The sequence below is a fragment of the Gigantopelta aegis genome, chromosome 15 (genome assembly GCF_016097555.1).
Source record: "Gigantopelta aegis isolate Gae_Host chromosome 15, Gae_host_genome, whole genome shotgun sequence".
Classification (NCBI taxonomy): domain Eukaryota; kingdom Metazoa; phylum Mollusca; class Gastropoda; order Neomphalida; family Peltospiridae; genus Gigantopelta; species Gigantopelta aegis.
Genome location: NC_054713.1, coordinates 32,073,711 through 32,097,931, shown reverse-complemented (window position 1 = coordinate 32,097,931; position 24,221 = coordinate 32,073,711). Strand labels below are relative to the sequence as shown.

The window sequence follows — 24,221 nt, the reverse complement described above, 5'->3', positions numbered from 1 at the left end:
ATTACAAAACCATTTATATACCAACAAAGAATATTCTTTAACGACAAAAAAGGAAAAAAAGACAAGCCATACACACATGCCATATACATGTACAGCAACCCCTGCAATTAAGAAAATGTGCACGGCAAATTATTTGCCATGGAAAAATAGTGTCTGCAGCAATTTTTCCCTTAAAATGTTTGCAACTCTGGATTGTAAGTAAATTTGAATGATTAGTTTGTTATTTGTGTTGTTTGCCAATATGCCTTTAAAATTTATTCATACCAGTATTCGTTGATTAAAAGTGACTTGACAGTTATTAACAGTTAACACGCAAATGACACGTGCACGTTCAAGAACAATGGGGTTGCAAGGGGATGACAATTTATCATATACAGCGGAGTCAGTCTACAGTGATGTGCCAGCTCAGTCTTTATATTTTAATTATATTACATCAAAGTGTCAGAATATATTTAATGCTCCCACCCAGAGTGTGTTTTATTAAGTCAAGTAAGGCTACTACATGTTTAATAGTAACTTACAGCTACATGTAACCACTAACCAGCTGTCCTGAACAGATATAGTCCGATAGCTTTGTGTGTGTGTGTGTGTGTGTGTGTGTGTCTGCGCCCACAGGACTTTGGATCTCAGTAATTTGGGCACATGGGGACTTTTGTCTTTTTTGAGTGCAGGAAGGTCGTTTTTAGTTCAGTACCATCATTAAGAGCTGCTGGGGAGTTATAAATATTAACAGATGCATTTCAAGTCATTTTAATGTAATTAAACTTAACATTTCAGTGGTTTTGAGGTGAAATATTTTTAGGTCAGCATGTTTGTAGTTAATTTGGGCGTGGTTATTTTGGACATCTGTATTTTGGGCACAACATTTATCGCCTTGACTTTGATGCAGTCAAGGAGCAGGACATAGCCCAGTGGTAAAGCGCTTACTTGATGCAGTCTGTTTTGGATCAGTCCCCGTGGGTGGGCCCATTGGACTATTTTTCGATCGATCGTTCCAGCCAGTGCACCGCGACTGGTATATCAAAAGCCATGGTATGTGCTATCGTGTCTGCGGGATGGTGCATATAAAAGATCCCTTGCTACAGTAATGGAAAGTTGCAAGGGGTTTTCTCTCATAGACTATATGTCAAAATTACTAAATGTTTGACATCCAATAGCTGATGATTGGTCAATCAATGTGCTCTAGTGGTGACGTTAAACAAAACTTATTTTATTTAAAAAAAAAAAAAATTATGCAATCTAAAGCCCTGTTGCAGAACAGCGTGCTTGAACCTTAATTGGATATAAACGAAAATAAGTTAAAATAATGAATTTGTTATTTAGTGTATCTTGTCATTTTGGTTCATGTTAATGTCATTTGCTAAGTTGTCAAATATAAAAATAAATATCTCAACAACAAAGAATATATTTATATTTCAATTAAAAAACACTATTACCTTAGGAACAACAAAAAAACAAAACAAAGAAAAAAAAAAAAATATATATATATTTATTTATTTAACAAAACCTGTACAAAGAATGTATATTGTTGTTATTGCTAACCATTATGAGGTTGCTATAAAATACAATATCCCTAACCAATTTATTGAATTTTTGGGTTATTTATTGCCTATTAGAATACATACAGTTACACAAAGTCAGTTAAATGTATTATTTTTTCTCATGTATTAAATCATTTTAAAACTACATATCTGGCTTATGTGTTTCCAATGAAGTTCAGTATAATTAAATATCTTTCTTTAATGTTTTTATTTAGTTTAATTTGTTGCCCCACATCATTGTGACGGTGTCAGGGTTGGGGTGTCTTGATAACATCGCCTTACAATATTAACACAATGTAAGATGATAGTCAATTAATGTAACATATCGCTGAAACTAATGACAAATACATACGGACATAAATACATACATAAATAGATACACAATTTTTTGAACATGTGCCTGCTACACTGCTTCAATTCCACCATACAATATTATAACATCTTTTACTAATGCAAATTTCAGTTTTAATACCATGTGGGTATTTTAAATACTTTACAATACGAAACTGAGGAATAGTGGTCTGTTTCTGAATATTAAAATGTAAGCTATACCTATAGACTGTCACAGGACAGTACATACTAGGTTCTTTAATATACCAGACATGGGGCACTAGCTGGGACAAGGAAACCCGAGAAGGTTCGATCCTATAACCAAATCACCTTAGGCAAGCGCTCGAGCATTTTTAGTAGATCATTTCAGAACAGGAACAAACTTCAACAAATAATGACAGGAAACGGTGTACATATAAACAACGTCTCTTTTTTGAATAAAAGCAATATTGCATAAATATTACCACTACTGTCAAAATTAATAACATGAGTAGGAATAGTTTAAACATAGGACCCCTTAACCATCGCAAAAGTTGTAACCTTAAACGTCTTTGAGTAATGTTCATGTATTTCTTTATTTGTGAATATGTAGTGGTACGTGAACTGCGACTATAGGGGACTGTGGTTTCCTCCGACGCAGAATCACGGCCAGTTCTGATATGGGAATGATCAGCCTGGTGGAGGGATGTTATACCCTCTGACTCACACTGATAGGTATGTGCAAGATCATTTGACTCAGTATGATAGGAGGGTCTAGTACCATCTGACTCAGTATCTGAGGATGTTAAAATGTCACCTGATTCAACATGATGCATGGCTCCAATACCATTTGACATAATATGGTAGGTGGACCGAATACCATCTGACTGAATATCTGAGGGTGATAAAATGTCACCTGATTCAACATGATGCATGGCTCCAATACCATTTGACATAGTATGGTAGGTGGGCTGAATACCATCTGACTGAATATTTGAGGATGGTAAAATACGACCTGATTCATTATGGTGAATGATTCCAATACCATTTGATTCAGTATGGTAGGTGGATCTAATACCATCTGACTGTATATCTGAGGATGGTAAAATACCACCTGATTCATGGTGGGTGTATCCAATATCATTTGACTCATTATTCTGGACAGGTATAATACCATCTGACTGAACATGGTGCATAGGACGAGTACCATTTAGCTCAATATTATGGGTGTGTCTAATACTATGTGACAGAATATATGAGGATGGTAAAATACCACCTGACTCAACATGGTGGATGTGTCCAGTACCATTTAACTCAATATTCTGGTTGGGTCTAAAACCATCTAAATGAATATCTGTGGGTGGTAAAATAGCATCTGACTCTACATGGTGGTTTGGTATAATACTATCAGACTCAATATGGTTGGCGAGTCTGTCATCCAGGTCACCCTGGTTGATGGTTTTGGTAATATATAACTCACTCTGGATGGTAGGTCTAATACCATCTGACTGAATATCTGAGGCTGATGAAATATCACCTGACTCAACGTGGTGTATGGGTCCAGTTTCATTTGACTCAATATTCTGTGTGTGTGTATTACTATCTGGTACAATATATGAGGCTGGTAAAATACCACCTGGCTTAACATGGTAAACAAGTCCTGTACCATTTGACTCCATATGCTGGGTGAGTCCAACACCATCGGACTGAATATCTGAGGATAGTAAAATACCACCCAACTCGACATTGTGAATCGGTCCAGTACCATTTGACTCACAATACTGGGTGGGTCTAACACCATCTGACTGAATATCTGAGTATAGTAAGATACCACCTGATTCAACATGGTGAGTAAGTCCAGTACCATTTGAATCAGTTTTCTGTGTGGATCTAATACAATCTGACTGAATATTTGAGGCTGATGAAATACCACCTGACTCAACATGGTGAATAAGTCCAGTAGCATTTGAATCAGTATTCTGGGTGGATCTAATACCATCTGACTGAATATCTGAGGCTGATAAAATACCACCTGACTCAACATGGTGAATAAGTCCAGTACCATTTGAATCAGTATTCTGGGTGGATCTAATACTATCTGGCAGAATATTAACATGGTGAACAAGTCCAGTACCATTTGACTCACAATGCTGGATGGGTCTAACACCACCTGACAGAATATCTGAAGATAGTAAAATACCACCTGATTCAACATGGTGTATAAGTCCAGTACCATTTGAATCAGTAATCTGGGTGGATCTAATATCATCTGACTGAATATCTGAGGCTGATAAAATACCACCTGACTCAACATGGTGTATACGTCCAGTACCATTTGAATCAGTAATCTGGGTGGATCTAATATCTGACTGAATATCTGAGGCTGATAAAATACCACCTGACTCAACATGGTGTATAAGTCCAGTACCATTTGAATCAGTATTCTGGGTGGATCTAATATCATCTGACTGAATATTTGAGGCTGATAAAATACCACCTGACTCAACATGGTGTAGAAGTCCAGTACCATTTGAATCAGTATTCTGGGTGTGTCTAATGCTATCTGGCAGAATATATGAGGCTGGTAAAATACCACCTGACTTAACATGGTGAACAAGTCCTGTATCATTTGACTCCATATGCTGGATGTGTCTAACACCATCTGACTGAATATCTGAAGATAGTAAAATACCACCAGACTCAACATGGTGAATGAGTCCAGTATTAGTTGACTCAATATTCTGGGTGGATCTAATATCATCTGACTGAATATCTGAGGATAGTAAGATACCACCTGATTCAACATGGTGAGTAAGTCCAGTGCCATTTGAATCAGTATTCTGGGTGGATCTAATACTATCTGACTGAATATTTGAGGCTGGTAAAATACCACCTGACTCAACATGGTGAATGGGTCCAGTACCAGTTAACTTCAGGGTGGCTCTAATATCATCTGACTGAATATCTGAGGGTAATAAAATACCACCTGACTCAACATGGTGAATGGGTCTAGTACCAGTTGACTTCTGGGTGGGTCTAATATCTGACTGAATATCTGAGGATAGTAAAATACCACCTGACTCTGCATGGTGAATGGTTCCAGTACCAGTATTTTGGATGGTTCTAATACCAATGGACTGAATATCCGAGGTTGGTAAAATACCACCTGACACAACATGGTGAATGGGTCCATTACCAGTTGACCTCTGGGTGGCTCTATCATCTGACTGAATATCTGAGGATAATAAAACACCACCTGACTCATCATGGTGAATGCTTTTAGTACCATTTGATTTGCAATGCTGGGTGGGTCTAATACTGTCTGACTGAATACCTGACGCTGAACAAATACCACCTGACTCGACATGGTGAATGGGTCCAGTACCAATTAACTTGGTGGGTTTAATATCATCTGACTGAGTATCTGAGGATTGTAAAATACCACCTGACTCATGGTGAATGAGTCCAGTACCATCTGGCTTCTGGGTGTGTTTAATATTATCTGACTGAATATCAGAGGGTAATAAAATACCACCTGACTCGACATGGTGAATGAGTCCAGTACCATCTGGCTTCTGGGTGTGCCTAATACCATCTGACTGAACATGGTGAATGGGTCCAGTACCATTTGAATCAGTATTCTGGGTGGATCTAATATCATCTGACTGAATATCTGAGGCTGATAAAATACCACCTGACTCAACATGGTGTATAAGTCCAGTACCATTTGAATCAGTATTCTGGGTGGATCTAATATCATCTGACTGAATATCTGAGGCTGATAAAATATCACCTGACTCAACATGGTGTATAAGTCCAGTACCATTTGAATCAGTATTCTGGGTGGATCTAATATCATCCGACTGAATATCTGAGGCTGATAAAATACCACCTGACTCAGCATGGTGTATAAGTCCAGTACCATTTGAATCAGTATTCTGGGTGATTCTAATACCATCTGACTGAATATCTGAGGCTGATAAAATACTACCCGACTCGGCATGATGAATGGGTCCAGTACCAATTAACTTCCGGGTGGGTCTAATATTATCTGACTGAATATCTAAGACTGGTAAAATACCACCAAACCTAACATGGTGAATGGATCTAGTACTAATTAAATTCTGGGTGATTCTAATATCATCTGGCTGAATATCTGAAAATGGTAAAATACCACCTGATTCAACATGGTGAATAAGTCCAGTACCATTTGAATCAGTATTCTGGGTGGATCTAATATCATCTGACTGAATATCTGAGGCTGATAAAATACCACCTGACTCTACATGGTGTATAAGTCCAGTACCATTTGAATCAGTATTCTGGGTGGATCTAATATCATCTGACTGAATATCTGAGGCTAATAAAATATCACCTGACTCAACATGGTGTATAAGTCCAGTACCATTTGAATCAGTATTCTGGGTGATTCTAATACCATCTGACTGAATATCTGAGACTGATAAAATACCACCTGACTCAGCATGGTGAATGGGGCCAGTACCAATTAACCTCTGGGTGATTCTAATACCATCTGACTGAATATCTGAGACTGGTAAAATACCACCTGACTCGGTATGGAGAATGGATCCAGTATCAGTTAACTTCTGGGTGGGTCTAATACCATCTGACTGAATATCTGAGACTGGTAAAATACCACCTGACTCAACATGGTGAATGGGTCCAGTACCATCTGTCTCAATATTCTGGGTGGGTCTAATATCATCTGACTGAATATCTGAGACTGGTAAAATACCATCTGATTCAACATGGTGAATGGGTCCAGTACCAATTAACCTCTGGGTGGGTTTAATATCATCTGACTGAATATCTGAGACTGGTAAAATATCGCCTGATTCAATATGATGAATGGGTCTAGTACCAATTAACTTCTGGGTGGGTTTAATATCATCTGACTGAATATCTGAGTCTGGTAAAATACGACCTGACTCAACATGATGAATGGGTCTACTACCAATTAACTTCTGGGTGGATCTAATACCATCTGACTGAATGTCTGAGACTGGTAAAATACCACCTGACTCGACATGATGAATGGGTCCTGTACCAGTTGGCTCAATATTTTGGGTGTGTCTAATACCATCTATGTTAATATATGAGGATGGTAAAATACAACTTGACTCAACATTGTGAATGGATCCAGCACGATTTACCTCAGTATTCTGAGTGGGTCTAATACCATCTGACTGAATATCTGTGGGTGGTAAAATACCATCTGACTCAATATGGTTGATGAGTCTATCATATGATTCACCCTGATTGATGGTTTTGATAATATATGACTCACTCTGGATGGTGGGTTTAATACTGTCTGACTCAGTACGATGTGTATATGTAGTTCTGATATCATCTGAGACATCATTGAGGGTGATTCTATAGGAATCAGACTCGCTCTGGTTGGTAGGTCTGATAGCATCTGACTGATTGTGTGAGGATTTTAAAATACCACCTGACTCCCCATGATAAATGGGTCCAATACCAATTGGCTCACTCTGGGTGGTACGTTTAATACTGTCTGACTCGGTATGGTGTGGATATGTAATTCTGATATCATCCGAGACATCTTCGTTGGTGATCCTGTAGGAATCAGACTCGCTCTGATTGGTAGGTCTGATACCATCTGACCGAATATCTGAGGATGTTAAAGTACCATCTGACACAGCAATGTAAATGGATCCAATACCAATTGGTTCACTCTGGGTGGTATGTATAACATCATCTGGCTCATCACTGTCTTCAGGACTGTTGAATATCCTACAAGTGCAAATAGAAATTTCATTTTTAGAAAGATTATCTCTAGCCAGTCTACTTTATTTAAAGAATTTTATGGATAAATACGTAGTACAAAATTATTGTAGACTAAAATGGATATTGACTTGTGATACAACAAAACATTATAATGTCAAGAAATGCATTTGTTACAGAGATACCAGGGCTTCTAAAAATCTTATAAAATCCACTAGCCATGGGATCAGTGATTTAATTTTTTTTACTTAGAGCCCTACTTCACTTTAAGTTAATACAATTTTACTAAATAATAGTAATAATCAGACATGTCACCTAAAGAGGGAGATATAGCTTAAAAACACTAACATTGGGTGTTGGAGTTGGGGGCAGGATATTCATATTTACAAAATAGACTTAACTGCAACATCTGACAAACAAAATTTGACTAGCCATCGGGCATGACAATAGTAGTTATTTACTAGCCCAACATTGAATATCACTAGCCATGGAAGTGGGGCTACCATAATCTAGGAAGCCCTGGATATTCATATTGTAAGTAAATTGTAATTTAAATAATGTAAAAGTATCATATATTTTCCAAAAACCTTTTAAAATGGCTTCAAACCCTGGGCTGGTAAGTCTTGACTTAAGGTCAGTTCATTCACTACTCGCCGACCTGCATGGGGAAATGAAACTTTGTTCGCCATGCACATTTTCTCCAGACAAGCTTAAAAAATAAGTTTCAGGGAATGTGCCAAATTGTTTTTAGGTAGGATTGGGTGGCTTTAGAATTTATTATTTATTTTATTTATTGTAACATTCACCCCTATGGGTCCATATAAAATATTATTTCTATGTATTCTCTTTATAGTAATAATTTTATTGGAGAAAGCCCCCCCCCCCCCCCCAATTTAAAAAATAAAACCCACCATCGAAAAAAGCAAACTAGGCTCGGCCCTTTTCATTGAGTAGGGTTCCCAGAATATTTTAAAGGCCTTATTATTGAAAGGATGTACAAAAAATTACGCTGGAATGGGGTTGGGGGTGTCAAGAGCGTGTTGATTGAAACTTGACACCATGTGTGATGCAGGTGCGAAGCCAGGCAATGGTGGGTGGGTGGTCTTTTCAAATATTGACCTTCTTTCTCAAAGCACGTGAACATTGTGAGGAGAGCTGACTGACTTAAATTGAGAGCGTGAAGCGTACACTTTTACAGAACTTCACACTTGCATTTTTATAGCTTAATATACATGTAGTCTGGTTTAGGAAATAGTTCTTCATTTAAAAAAAAATAATAATATAAAATACTGAAATACATTTTCAGAGCTTTAGTTGATGATGACAAAACCCATTGGCTTATAAAGTTATTTGTTATGTTAGTTTCTAATGGTAACCACTGTACATGTAATGGTAGCTCCCCCAACTCTGAAAGTGGAGGGGTCATGCAGGTCCCCGCCATTTGAAATGCGATCTAATATGAATTTGAATGAATATATTTTTTTCACTCTGATAGTTCACAAGAATATACATGTAGCTCATAATTCTTCATGTTTGTTTATATTGTTTTAATATGACGAGAGTTGATCATAACAATTCTAAGCTGTTTTGTAGCAATTGTATGTGTGTGTGCGTGTGCATGTATGTATGTATTTATATATGTGAGACCTCCCATTTAATAACTGTCCCCTCGGTTGCCTTCATTTTCCGACGCATATGGCTGTTACTTACAATGTACATGTATATACATACCATAACAGCAAAATGAGGTGGGGCCAAGTTTCTGGCATAAGGGTGGGCAACTCAAAATGTTTGTGTGGTTTTTTGTGGCATTTTTGCATAAAAAGCACAAAGCAAATGCACTTTCAAAAATAATAGTCACGTAGCCCTTTCGACACTGTCCTACTTGTTCACAGAATATATGCTTACTTAGAAGTTGTAGTTGTATTGAAAAGCATGCAATAGTGAATGGTGGTGTGTAACATAAAGTTTTATAAGCAAACCACTTGGAGTTAGGCCTACATTTACAAACCAATAGAAGACAGACAGACACAGAGAGAGACAGAGACAGTCAGTCAGTCAGTGAGAGAGAATGGGGAGGGGGCAATTGAGAGATACAAACAGGGAGAGAGGAATGGAGAGAGAAAAAGAGACACTGGCAAACCGTGAGCAATAGAGACAGAGATATACAGAAAGACGGTTGCACATATTAAGAGAAGGCGACAGATACAAAGTAATAGACAGACAGAGGACCAACCTGTCCAAGGTCGACGCAAAGGGCACTGATTGGTTCATGGCCTGGAGAATATTGACCAAGTCAATCAGTTTCCTGACATTGTCAGTCTCTGTCTTGAGTTTATTAATCTTCCTTGCCATGTGACGTAGCTGCTTCATCCTGGTCTTCAGCTCCTTATCATCTTTGATTATGATACAAGATGTTCTTGATTCGTTGGGTGATGATGATGTAAGCTTCTGTTCTGCGGTCTTCTTCACTTTCATCTTCGGCTTCATTGGCGGTAGAGATGGCCTCCTAAGCGTTTCTTCCCATGTTGGTGCCAGCAATGATTTCTTTATTTGTGTCGTCAGTGGCTTTCGTCTGGTGGTTTGCTTCAACGTGCTGGCCTGAGTGAAGTTTCAATGCTCAAAATCATTTATTTCATATATGAATGGTAAACAAGTGTACACATGATACGCCCATCAGGAGTTTGATGGAAAGCCATATGATGTTAAGAATATAGACAAATTATTTGATTTATTTGTATCACAGAGACCTAGTAATTGTATGTGACACACCACAATCCCAAATTGTTCCTACATGTGAGGTTTGATGGTCCTGTATGCATCTGTATGCAAGATATGATCTGGACAAGGATTTACTGTTATGTGCAGTAGACTGAAAAGTAGGTCACAGTGACCTAGTAATAGTATGCGACACACCACCATCCCAAGTTGTTACTACATGTGAGGTTTGATGGTCCTGTATGCAAGATATGGTCTGGACAAGGATTTACTGTTATGTGCAGTAGACCATGAAACGTAGGTCACAGTGACCTAGTAATAGTATGCGACACACTGCCATCCCATGTTGTTCCTACATGTGATGTTTGATGGTCCTGTATGCAAGATATGGTCTGAACAAGGATTTACTGTTATGTGCAGTAGACCGTGAAAAGTAGGTCACAGTGACCTAGTAATAGCACGCGACACACCACCATCCCATGTTGTTCCTACATGTTAGTTTTGATGGTCCTGTATGCTTATGTATGTAACGGACAAGAAAAAGTTAATGGACGGACAACGCCATACCATAATACGACCCATCATAGATGGGCGTATAAAAATGGCATACACCTGACAGCATAACAAGTACATAATTATAATTATTACCAATATGGGCACAAATATATGAGGTACTCTTTTTTTCGATCTATACAGCCATTGGTTGGCTGGCTTAAAAATCATGACATTTGGTTGTTTGTTTGCCACAGCCGGAACTTCACTTTTATTCATATAATGTTTCCATTCATGAGTCGGATTACACATACATTATTCGATCTACAAAGATTTACAGAAATGTTTTGACTCATTTGTTTCATAAGTTTTTACATGAATGGTAGATTTTCAAAAGCAGCTTATTTAGTAGCATATAACAATAATTATTTTCTAATGCAACCACAGTCATATTATTTTGTACTGTAAACATTTGGTGTAAAAAAAGACCGCTATTACGCCATGACGTCACTTACATTACGTCATGTAATGCGCGTAAGATTATATGAAGTAATGGGTGATGGCTATGTTGTAGACAGCAGAGGAATTTTTACATTAAAAATTCAATTAAAATTGTTAGTGGGTAACAAAGAGAATTACAAAATTTAATTATGTGTCCCTCGTGAATGAATGTTATAAAACCCTTGTCAATTAGGCTCGGGTTTACAACATTCATTCACTTGGGACACATAATTCCTCATAGCTCGTTAGTTATTCTCTAATGGTTACATCTGGACCCATATTCACAAAACATTGTACATCTAGTTTTATATGTAAATGTAAATTTAGCACGAAACAACGTAAATGTAAGTTACGTGTAAAGTTGGACGTAAATATAAGACTGACTCCGGTTACAACTGACGTTGCATGTTGGTCGAATACATGTAATAAATCAAGCATGATCGCCATTATTTACCATTATTTGTGAAAAATGGCAGCACTTGTAGGTGTACAGAGACTTAAAAATAATTTTAAATATTTTATTTCATGATAAAATAACTATGCTTAAATAAAATAATAAACAGTTGGAACATAAACTCGCGATTTGTGTTTATTCTTTTATTTTTTTTATTTGTTGTCTTTTTGTTTTATTTATATTTATTTTTTGTGTGTTATTATTATTTTTATTTTAAAATTTACAGAGCTACAATACACAGGACCACTGCAGGAATTTAATAAAACGGGGGTTTAGACTGAGGCGAGTGAAGTTTACGGTGGGGGAGGGGGGTCGAGACATGCTCCCCGGAAAATTATCAGAAAGAAACGAAATATAAAATTTGCTTAAGCAGAGGGTTAAGTAAGCGATTATTATTTATTTATTTATTATTATTTTTTTTTTTAGAACTTTGAGGCACAACCATTTTTGCTTAATACACAGTATAATGACATTTACTAGTACATTGTTTACAATACCGTATCAATAAAACTTATGCCATTGACCTCATTAATTTACATTTATATTCAATCCCCCTTGCCCAGTTGAGACCACGCACTGTTAGTACTTAGTATGTGTTCCAGATGATTCAGTAATATGGATCAATCAAATATGTGTCTATAACCAGCCCTTGTTAGCGGAGCTAGGCTATATATACCATACATGGCCGTCGTATATATAGCCAGTGGTATATAAACACCATCTAGTTCAGAGTGTTCTTTTAAAAAAATGTAACAGTTCCTATCCTAAGCCAGCTGTAATTTCCCAGGGAGTTATAGCATATTTTACATAATGATGAAATTGGCAAGGTGGAAAATGAAGGTGTACAATCTCAATGTTTAGATTTTTCCGCGTATAGTACAGCGAATGATAAATTTATCTGTACCGGCAAAGGCCTAACTAGTCAGGATTGTTGCCGTTCAAAATGCTTCTGTTACTAAAATAAATTAATGTATAAGCTTTAATTATCAATCAGTACATGTTTTTATTATTTGTTAATAGCTTATTTTCATTGTTTTTGTTTCCCTACTTCGCAGAGGACAGTCAAGCATTCTCGTTACACAAACTTGGCAACTAGTTTTGACAGTGCGGTTATTCAGAGGATGCCTGTCACGTGGTTCCAAAAAATAATACGTCACACTTCTGCCTCCAAATAGCTGTTATTTATCCCAGAATTATTTACCATCAACATAATTCAATTACTTTAACATATCAATAATATGTGAGATATGGTGGTTATGTAGATAGTTAAATAAAGTACTTTTAGGGATAAATCCAATGTATATAATACTATTTTCAGATAATACTTTGTTGGGTCATTAATTGGGTCAACCATCTGACTGAATGCCTTTAAACAGTAAAACCTGCCATCATCTGTAACTATTGGTATTTCTGTGTAATGTTTAATTCATTTTTGTTTCTTCTTCTTCTTTATTTCTTTTAGGTGTTGGCAACACTTTGTTTTTTTAGCAAAGGGAAATTTTAATCTGAAGGTGGCGACATTCATGGTATTTCACAAAGTTCTGTCAGTAGATGCATCCATAATGTTTACCTGGAAGCCATCGTTTCTAATGCTTTTTTTATTATTATTTCTCCTGTGAAAGAGTTACAATCGTAGATTTATGTCCAACTAAGTTACGTTTACATTTACGACCATCTTCGAGAATAAGGTGCTTCTTGCACGTAAACGTAAATCTACGGCATACGTAAGTGCTAGTCGTAAACATAACTTTACACCTTTTTGTGAATATGGGTTCAGATATATAATGAAAGGAAAGGAATGTTTGTTTAACGACACCTCAGTACATTGGCTTATTCAGTGTGGGGACATGCAGCCATGCACCTTTCCCCCACCCCACCCCACCCCCCCACCCCCAATCACTTTATATTTGTCCGTCTCCCCATAACACGACTCCTAGACAATGTGGTCCCCCCCCCCAATACAACATTCTGCCTACCCCAATGTCTCGACATGTCTAATTAATATATAGTTATTATTTTGACACTTGGTCAAGAGAAGGAAGAAAGTAGGAAGGTTTTATTTAATGATCGACACACTCGGCACATTTTAATTATGGTTATATGGCTAAGGACCACACTGATAATGGGAGGAAACCTGCTGCTGCCACGCAATGGAGAATGAATGGATGAATGAATGATTAACAACACCCTAGCATGAAAAATATATACGGTAGGCTAAATAATATTGGGTGTCAAAGGTAAATATGTAATTCTGCAACACTTGGTTTGCTTTCCGAAAAGCAACAAAAGGTATCTTTTATTAGCACTTTTTCATAGATTTTGATGTAAGCCTACTAGATATTTGATATACCATTGGGACAGAAGTTCGAATGGGAAAAAACTACCGAGTTCATTGGGGGCGATCAATCTTGTTACCTAGATACTGTACTGCTTTTCCACAGCACACACACACACACACACACCTTTAAAAAATTGGTGGATTATAATTATGAATAAATTGAATGGGCTATTTCTCATTCTACCCAATGGGAGGGGGGTATTAATAAAGATCAATAAAGGATTTTTGTCAATTGATCTATCTGAAGCAGACGAATAACTAAAGGGGCTGTGATCAGGCCCCGTGCTTATAAATCTTAAAGTCTAGCCTTTATTAAAGTCCAGACTTAACGTCATGGCAACGCCATTCATATAGCATTACGTTAAAGTCTGGACTTTATAAGTCTATATTTTAAGTTTTATAAGCACGGGCCCATGATGAACATCAGCTCTTGAGAGTTATATCATATTAGATCTAGAGAGTTATTAGATAGTTATATCAGATCTAGACAGTTATTAGTTATATCAGATCTAGACAGTTATTAGATAGTTATATCAGATCTAGAGAGTTATTAGATAGTTATATCGGATCTAGAGAGTTATTAGAGAGTTATATCAGATCTAGACGGTTATTAGGTAGTTATATCAGATCTAGATAGTTATATCAGATCTAGACAGTTATTTGATAATTATATTAGATCTAGACAGTTATATCAGATCAGATCTAGAGAGATATATATCAGATCTAGACAGTTATTAGATAGTTATATCAGATCTAGACAGTTATTAGATACATTTATCAGATCTAGACAGTTATTACATAGTTATATCAGATCTAGAGAGTTATTAGATAGTTACATCAGATCTAGAGAGTTATTAGATAGTTGTATCAGATCTAGAAAGTTAGATCAGATCAGATCGATAGAGAGTTATATCAGTTCTAGATAGTGCATGGGTGCACACCACCCTTCTTTTTTTTTGACTGGCACTTTGACTGAATACATTACCTATGGAATTTGACAGTGTGCCAACACTTTCACACCAAGTCCATGGGCCATAACTCTGTCATAAACAGGTAAATCACCACTAAAGTTAAACTCTCTTTATAACAGAACATAATAAAGCTAAATACAAAATTTCAGCTCAATATATGGAGACATTGTCAAAAGAAAGTCTGGAAAACAAAATGGGTAAATCGCCATGAAAGTCGAATATGATCTGTAACAGTACATGGTACAGATGGATGGACATACAGACAGAAGGATGGAGATAAAACATATAGTCCCCTCTGGTTGGAACAGTAGGGGACTAATATCATTTTACTGCCTACAAAGTTGTGTTGTTAAAGAAATAAATCAACTTAGTAAATATATATTTGAATATAACAAAATATGGGTAATGTATATGTAGGTATGTAGTTAGGTAGGTATATACTATTTTAGTATGTGTACCTTATAATGTATTCTATGTGATTTTTATATGGAGGAGCTACATGTATAAAGCTTTAGGTCAATAAAGATTTGAAATTGATAATAAAAGTTAAAGTTTTTTTGTTTAGCAACTCCACATGAGTACATTGATTTATTAATCACCAGCTATAGAATAGCAAATATTTGCGCATTCTGAAATATAGAGAGAAAACCCACCTTTGATTTTTTTTCTGTTAGTGGCAAGGGATCTTTTAAATGCTCCATCCCACAGACAGGATAGCATATACTACGACCTTTGATACACCAGTCATGGTGCACTGGTTAGAACAAAAAATAACCCAATAGTCCCACCGACGGGAATCAATTATTGTAGACTGACCACACATCATTCACGGCTTTTCATATACCAGTCATGGGGCACTATTTGGGATGGAAAAACCCCCAATTCAAGATCCAATCTAGAAACCCGAACCTATGAACCAATCAACTTGGTACAGCTCTCTAGCTATACCACCTGGACTATATCCCACGTACCCCTGAACAAGACATTACAAAAAAGGTTTATCACAGTTGTGACTGTGTGGTCACTGGGGTAATTGTCTAACGATTCACTATCTAAGTGCCCCTGGAGAATGAAATATCCTTCCCACTTTGTCCTTAGTAGGACTGCCACTCCTAAGATTTCTTGGACAAATGTAAATTAAACCTACACAAGACGGCTCAAAATTTGAATTGTTTTGTAAACATTAACGAAAATAGCCCTCAAAACAAAAAAAAATATATATATACTTAAATTACTGAAAGATTTGATCAAAATTATAAATATTCTGATGTGACCAATGTGAAGAAGAAGAAGAGAAAGAAGCAAATGAAGAAGAAAATGAAAAATAGAAAAAGGGTGCTTTTTTTTTTTTTTAAACTGATGAAAATGGACCAAAAAACAAAAACTAGTATTCAAATTACTAGAAAATGTTTATCAAAATCAATGTAGACCTACCAACATGATAAATGCGAAGAAGCAGAAAAAGATGTTGATGAAGAAAGAAGACGAAGAAGAATAGACATTTTTTTTAAAAGAAGAAAGAAAAGAAAAAGAAAGAACGAAAAGAAGGAGAAGAATATACATTTACACACTTTTCCTTCCTTTTGAAAGAATTCCAAGATATCGTCCAGTTTGTTTTGTCTATCCTTCAGGTATGGAATGAACATTTCTTTCTGACAGTTCAAAAGTGTAACATTCAGCAGATCAAGCTCTTGTGATATATCTGTAATAAACCGTAATAAATAGCGTCAAGGAATGAATGAATGAGTAAACAAACACATGAATATTTTTTTAATGTATATAAACAAACAGGTAAGTAGGTAAGTTAATAAGTGTCATCGACGTCCCAACCAGCGTTCGGTTGATGACTAAAAACCTACTATGCACCCCTACTACCGGCAGTTGTTAGTTCTGACCACTATGATGTTAGCCATCTTGAAATTAAAACAGTCAGTCATTTTCATATATTTTCTTTATAAATCTCCACTCCCCATTTAACATAGAAACATATTTTTGGGGGTCTGTTAAAACATTTTATGTCGGTGAATTCAAAGATGTATATTTTTATTCATCTGATCATGACATCCATCTTGACATTCAAAATGGATGTTATTTCAATATTCTTTTTCTCTCTTTACTCCCATTTACGATAGAAAAATTAGTCAGTTTACATCTATGAGCTCAGTTGATTATTTTGTAGAAAATAAAATTGTTTTACGGGTCTTGGCAGCCATCTTGAAATTCAAAATGGCTACCATTAAATATATTTGTCAAATATCTCAACTCTTAGTTAAACTGGAAGCACAATTTTGTTTTGTCCATGTACATTTCTGTAGTCCCTGAATTGGTTAGTTTCATTTATATAGTTATTCAGTCATGGCAGCCATCTTGAAATTTAAGATGGCCACCATTTTAATTTAGGTCTCACTACACAGATGTCATGTGTCATTGAAATCCATGTTAAATTGCCCAACGGGTTCTCGTTGGCAGCAACAACATACACCATTGCGAACAAACAGACATTTATTTTTAATCCAAAATTGAGAACATTTCTGTCTCAAGTTTTTGCTATATGGCCGCATCTAGCTGTAGTACTAGTCTGAACAGGTAGTTTAAGGACCTATTCACACCGGCCACCTCGGCGCACAATATTACAAAATAACATGGGCAAAGTCCAACCAGAAGCTTACTATTGAAAAATACAAATTGTTTTTATTTTCCCCAATTACTAGAATTGAATATTTGAACCACAACATATGTAACAATTAGGAACTATAGTGGACCGTGATGAATGAACTCTCACCCGGAAGTGAACTGTGTAGTGAGACCATATTGTTCATATAATATGAACTCCCGGTTAATGTAGACCACGCCATGTCATGCCACGACCAGAAGAGGTCAGGTCCTTATAAGGACTCTACGGACAACCTAGGGAGACAACCAGCATCGTTGAGGTCTATAAGTAACGAGCTACTCTCGATTCACTAACGAGTTACTCTCGATTCGAAACCTATACTAGCTCGATCATTTAACTTTCGACTGACCGTTCAAAATTGCGCCAAAATTACTCAACAAAACTGCGCACCTTTTCTCTTTGGCATTAACGGCTCCATTCAAAATTCCATAGCACCACCACCACCCCCACCCGCCTGCCATCGATTCAATCGGGCTGCTGGTGCTCCCTTTCACCTGCCAGTGCAGGCGGTCCCTCCTCCCCCCACCCCACCTTTCCTGTCATGGACGGAGGAGCCCACGACAGGCGTGCGCTACAACAGCTTGTTCTGAATATGCACGTAAAACCCTATGACCTGACCTGACCTGACCTAATGTAGACCACCAATTAGGTCCACTTAACGAGCTACTATCGGTATACTAAACTTCCAAAACTTTACGTAGCTCCCTATTTTACCTTTTGGCGGACCGTTTAAAATTGCGCCTAACTTCCTTCACAAAATTACGCACCAATTTCTCTTTGGCTTAATCCTACAGGATATTCCAAATTCCATAGCACCATACCACCCTCCGCCTGTTACCGGCACCGCTCGGACTGCTGGTGTTCCCATGCACTTGCCAGTGCAGGCCATCCCACCCCACGCCTTTCCTGTCCTGGACGGGGGAGCCGGTCGAGGCCGGCACCTGTGCACAGGACATACGTGCTCTACAACAGTTTGCTCCGAGTGTGCAAGTTAAACACTGATCTGACCTGACCTAATTTAGAAGCACAATTTTTTGTCTATGTACATTTCTGTAGTCCGTGAATTGGTTTCTTTAATTTTTATAGTCAGTCGATCAATGCAACCATCTTGAAATTCAAATGGCCACCATTTTAATATATTTTTCATATATCTAACTCCCGGTTAAAGCAGAAGAACATGGACTTAAGCTGGCTATGTACATTTCAGTAGTTATCCAATCATGGCAAACATCGTAAACGTTTAAATCCTAGTCGTAATCGTTGGTGCACCTTCTTTCTTCGGAGACTTTTGTCTTTTCTTTTTTTGAGTTGCGATATACAATTTTAAAACGTTGCAGTTTAAAGGGACATACCCTAGTTTTTAAACAATAAGGCATATTTTTTACTATTAGAGCCGTTTTTGATAACTGAAATCAAACATTACTTAGATTGTATTGTTTAGATTATCCATTTCCATACATTCGAAGTGTTTTTGGTCATCCTTGTGTTTCTAATATCACAAAATGCATTTCTCATATTTTTTTAAATGCACGTGCGTCTGAGAGGTAACAGTTATGGAGTTGAGTTTTAGTCTACTTTTAGAGGGTATTTCACCATTTCAAAGTCACACACTTATATTTCACTCAATTGTAACTTTATCCAAATATGTTACCCGTTTGTAGATTAACTAAACTTAGTGTGCATTTTCATGGACTGAAACTAGGGTATGTCCCTTTAACAGAACACCTAATGTCTTTCCTTCGCCTTGGTATTTGAAAGTTCGACCTCTAACATCCAGGCCAAGATGTCTGCATTCGAATTCACCCTCGCGGTATTCTGTTGAAGCATGTTCGACGATTTCAGTTAAAGACCAACATTGTAATAACAACGGAATGACCTTACTTCATCCATAATGAGGGGCGTTGGAACGTAGCCCAGAGGTAAAGCGCTCGCTTGATGCGCGGTCGGTTTGGGATCGATCCCCGTCGGTGGGCCCATTGGGCTATTTTTCGCTCCAGCCAGTGCACCACGACTGGTACATCAAAGGCTGTGGTATGTGCTATCCTGTCTATGGGATGGTGCATATAAAAGATCTCTTGCTGCTAATCGAAAAGAGTAGCCCATGAAGTGGCGACAGCGGGTTTCCTCCCTCAATATCCGTGTGGTCCTTAACCATATGTCCGACGCCATATAACCGTAAATAAAATGTGTTGAGTGCGTCGTTAAATTAAACATTTCCTTCATCCATAATGGGACAGGATCTAGCTCAGTCGGTAGAGCACTCGCCTAAGATGCCTCCGTCATAGGATCGAATCACCTCAGTGGGCCTATTCTCTGATTGTTTTCCCTGTCTCACCCAGTGCCCCACGACTGGTATATCAATGGTCATGGTATGTGCTGACTTGTCTGTGGTAATGTACATATAAAAGATCCCTTGCTGTTTCTGGAAAATGTACCTTGGTTTCTGTACGATTTCATGTCAAAACATAGCAAATGTTTGACATCCAATAGGTAATGATTAATTGAATGTTTAATGACATCCCAACACACACAAAATACACCGGCTTTTGGGTGTCGAGCAATAATAAGAATTTGAATAAATTCATGATTAATGTCAGTATACAAAGTTTTAAGTAACATTAAAACAGTGTAAACAGATGTGAAAAAATAGAAATATTACAGATGTATGTAAAGAGACTATCCCGAGTTAGATGCCATTGAAAGATGTTTCAGCTTTTCAGAATCTCCGTGCAGGGTTTCTGCTAGAGGGCAAACAGGGTAAAATGCCATCCCCTAAAAATATTATTTGGGTATGTCGCCATACAAAAATTTTTTTGCAGATTTCTGTTGTTATTGACCTTTTTGATAAAATTATTTACTGTACGATTATTATGTCGATTAAATGGAGAAACATCCACAGCCGAACATTAACACAGAGTTCGACAAATCCGCTAGCCCGACGCCCGTGGCTAGTGGTTTTTAAGTTCGGGCTAGTGAGAACCGCAAAACCACTAGCCCGCAGGGCTAGTGGTTTCCACACCCCTCCTTATCGCTCGATCATGGGTTTTTTGTGGTTTTTTGTTTTCCTCTCGGCTGAAATTTCGTTTAATAAATTTGATTGTGACGTTTGTCATCGAATAATATCAACAACGCAATCAGTATATAATGATAATCCACTTGAACTAGGTCTGCAAACTGCAGTAACATGCTATCTCTACATCGCCACAGTTACAGCATGCATTGTTTACTTTTCCCTTTCAAGTTTCTGGCACAGGAAATAAGTTTAATGACATGCGTGTTTTGATTGGTTGGACACGTCACGTGGTAGTTAATCTCGTACATATGAACTTGGAAATCTCGCACTTAAGAACTTGGAAATCACCAATTGCGACGACAGGTTAATCTCAATCAAGTAAACCCCGGTCACGCTTTGAATTTCAGTGTTTGTTTTATTTACCTGTTGTTTTCTAATTTTACACTTCGCTGACATGTGGTTATCGGCAATCAGGAAAACAATTTACTTTAATGGTAACGCACATGCAATGACTCTGCTTGACCTATTTGTGTATCGGTCTGGATAATGCGTCACAGCTGCCGATACAAGATGATACCTTTTTTGTTCATCAATTAACAACGGATTAGATGTCGCCGTTATATTCTTTTGATATCGGTCTGACACGGGATAATGCCCTGTATTTGAGCAATTGGCATCACCGTTCCTGGCGACATAAATAGTAGGGCCCTAAATGTATAACCCACTACCGAATACACTGAACCATCTATTACCGTGTGTCACACTGTCGTACCCTCATTTAAATTTAATTATTTTGATAGTGGGTTTAGATATCAACCATGAGTTTGCTCAATTATTTTTCCCCTGGGGAGGGCAAACGCGAAAACGCGAATGACGATGGATCACACTTGACAAAAAACCAAACGTACAACACGACAAAAAACTGAAAGTTACAACATGATTTAAGTGTTTGTTTTATTTTACTGTTATACTCGTAAATGTGTAATGTTACAATTTTTTTTTATAAAAATCCAGTTATAATTGATCAGGAATTTGGGCTAGTGCTTTATCTTGGTGGGCTAGTGGTTTTCACAAACCCACTAGCCCTGTGGCTAGTGACTTTTCAAAATATTTGTCATATTCTTGAGTAACAGGGTATACATGTATTTTAAATTGGAACATTTAATTTGATTTAAAAGACACCTATTTTCCCCGAATATTTGCATCATATGTAGAATTTTTTTAATTATTATTTATATCCACTCGAGTGTGCACAAAAAACAAACAACGGTGATGGGTGACCAAGGAATTTGTATCGCAGATGACTCGAAAACGCGTATGTATGTATGCAGGGCCGTAGCTAGGATTTCTTGTTTGTTTTGGGTTGTTTTTTTGTTGTTGTTGTTTTTTTTTTTTTGGGGGGGGGGGGGGGGGGGCAACTGAGTAGTTAATAGCCTAAAAATTAAACGGTTAAGAAGAGAATTTTCTTTTAAGTTTCTATAATGCTTTCCGGATTTTTTCCTCCCCCGCCCCCCGCTAGCTACGGCCGTGATATGTATATATTACACACATTTCTTTATTTGTACAGGCTCGTAGCATTATTGGGGGGGGGGGGGGGGGGGGGGCAATTGAACGTACGTGCGCCGAAGACGCGAGGTATTTGGAGGGTCCGGGGGCATGATTCAAAGGTTATTTGCCCGTTATTGTAACTCGCCGTTAATCTCGATCCGTAAGCCTCGCTACAACTTTTACATTCAACCGAGATGCAAAGGTTATCCAAAAAAAAGAGCCAAAATTATTGGGGTGGGGGGGTGGGGGGGGGGGGGGGCTGCCGTATGACCAGCGTGTTTAAGCATTTTGTTTGTTACTTTTTTTAAGTTCATCGGGGTATGAACAAAAAATTCATCTGCAAACTGTGTGAATCGGCGAAGCCATTCTTACATTAAATTTATGGATTTTTTTGTTTTTGTTCATACACAGATCACCAAGTTTTGGGTGAGGGGGGTGTTGCTAGGACGCTATGAATGGTTGGTTGGAAGTATATTCCTCCGTTGTCCGTCTTCGGAGCACCACAGAAACTGCGTCAATCTATATTTTAAATATCATGTATACACGTATACATAATGATAAATATATATATATATATATATATATATATATATATATATTTCCTAACTACGGAACTTTTAAAACAGAATTCAAAGTCTTTGGTGAAGAAAAAAAAAAAGTAGCATAAATAAATAATTATTTTCTATTTTGATGGTTACCCGCTAATATGATTTCAGCATCCAAATCCTGTTGCGCCTCACGGAAAACAGTTGTCTCAGGAAAACTGGTTACATAATGCATGATCTTCACCAGCCTGTTTATACTGAGAACCACCGCCTGGAACTCCTCTTCAAACGAACGGCCTTGTTTCTCCATTATTAATAACCAGAGAAACCGCTCAAGAAAACTAAATAGGCGATATGCTTAATAGACGGTCCCAACTTTTAAACATTTTAATTAATATTTTAAACAAACAGAACTAAAACAGAATAGAATAAAACCGCTAATTAAAAGAAAGAAAAATTGATTTATAAGACCCCGTAAATAAAAAGAGAAAGATCGAATTATATGACGTCACAATCGGCGTGGAGTGTTTTCTTTAACAACGGGCGAACGTCATTAAATTAAATATTGGGCAGATAACAAGACTAGGTCTCACTAAACAGATATCATGATATTCTGTTGAAATCCCAAAAGGAAAACTACCGTCAATAACCATAAAAAAATATATAATAATAAGTGGTGGGGGGGGGGGGGGGGGGGGGGGGGGGTTGCTCGGACGCCATGGTTGGTTGGTTGGTTGGTTTATTCCTCCGCTGTCGGTATTCGGAGCACCACAGAAACTACGTCCATCCACGTAGGCGTACGGGCTCCCAGTTTGTTGTTGTTTTTGTTTTTTTTTGGGGGGGGCAGGCTGACTTTTGCCCGAGTTAAACGAAAATGCCCGAATGTGGATAACAACATTTATTTATATTAGCATTACTACTGACAGCTATATAGGGTTGCAAACGAATAACTACGCATATTTACATGGATTGCAACTCTTTTGAGGGTAGAATGACTGAGGTTAGCACATTGTGCCCGAATATCTGTAGCATTTTTGCCAGAATTTAAGGGTTTGATCCAGCACACGGGGGGGGGGGGGGGGGGGGGGGGTCCCCCCCCCCCCCCCCCCCCCCCCCCCCCCTCCGTCTCGTACGCTTATGTCGATTCATATTTATTATACATGTATACATGAAAACTATATATATATATATATGTATCCTAACTACGGGAGCTTTTAAACCTATATACAGTTCGAGATGATCACCATGTGGACTCTTTGATGAGCACTAATACAGTGGTAAAACTAACAATAAATTAATTAACTACACTAATGACACAAAGTAAGCATTATTTATAGTTCTTGTCCATCCT

The 24,221-nt window shown here is 37.5% G+C and overlaps 1 protein-coding gene across 1 annotated transcript; it reads right to left on the bottom strand.

Moving 5' to 3' along the window:
- Positions 1-1,475: 1,475 nt before the first annotated feature.
- Positions 1,476-23,512, bottom strand: LOC121390596. Its single transcript, XM_041522450.1, has 4 exons — positions 23,024-23,512; positions 16,662-16,792; positions 9,853-10,217; positions 1,476-7,625 (listed from the first exon to the last, which is right to left on the bottom strand). The coding sequence occupies exons 1-4, from the start codon at positions 23,178-23,180 to the stop codon at positions 2,225-2,227; spliced, it is 6,054 nt and encodes a 2,017-aa protein (XP_041378384.1). The 5' UTR covers positions 23,181-23,512; the 3' UTR covers positions 1,476-2,224.
- Between the last annotated feature and the right edge of the window lie 709 nt (positions 23,513-24,221).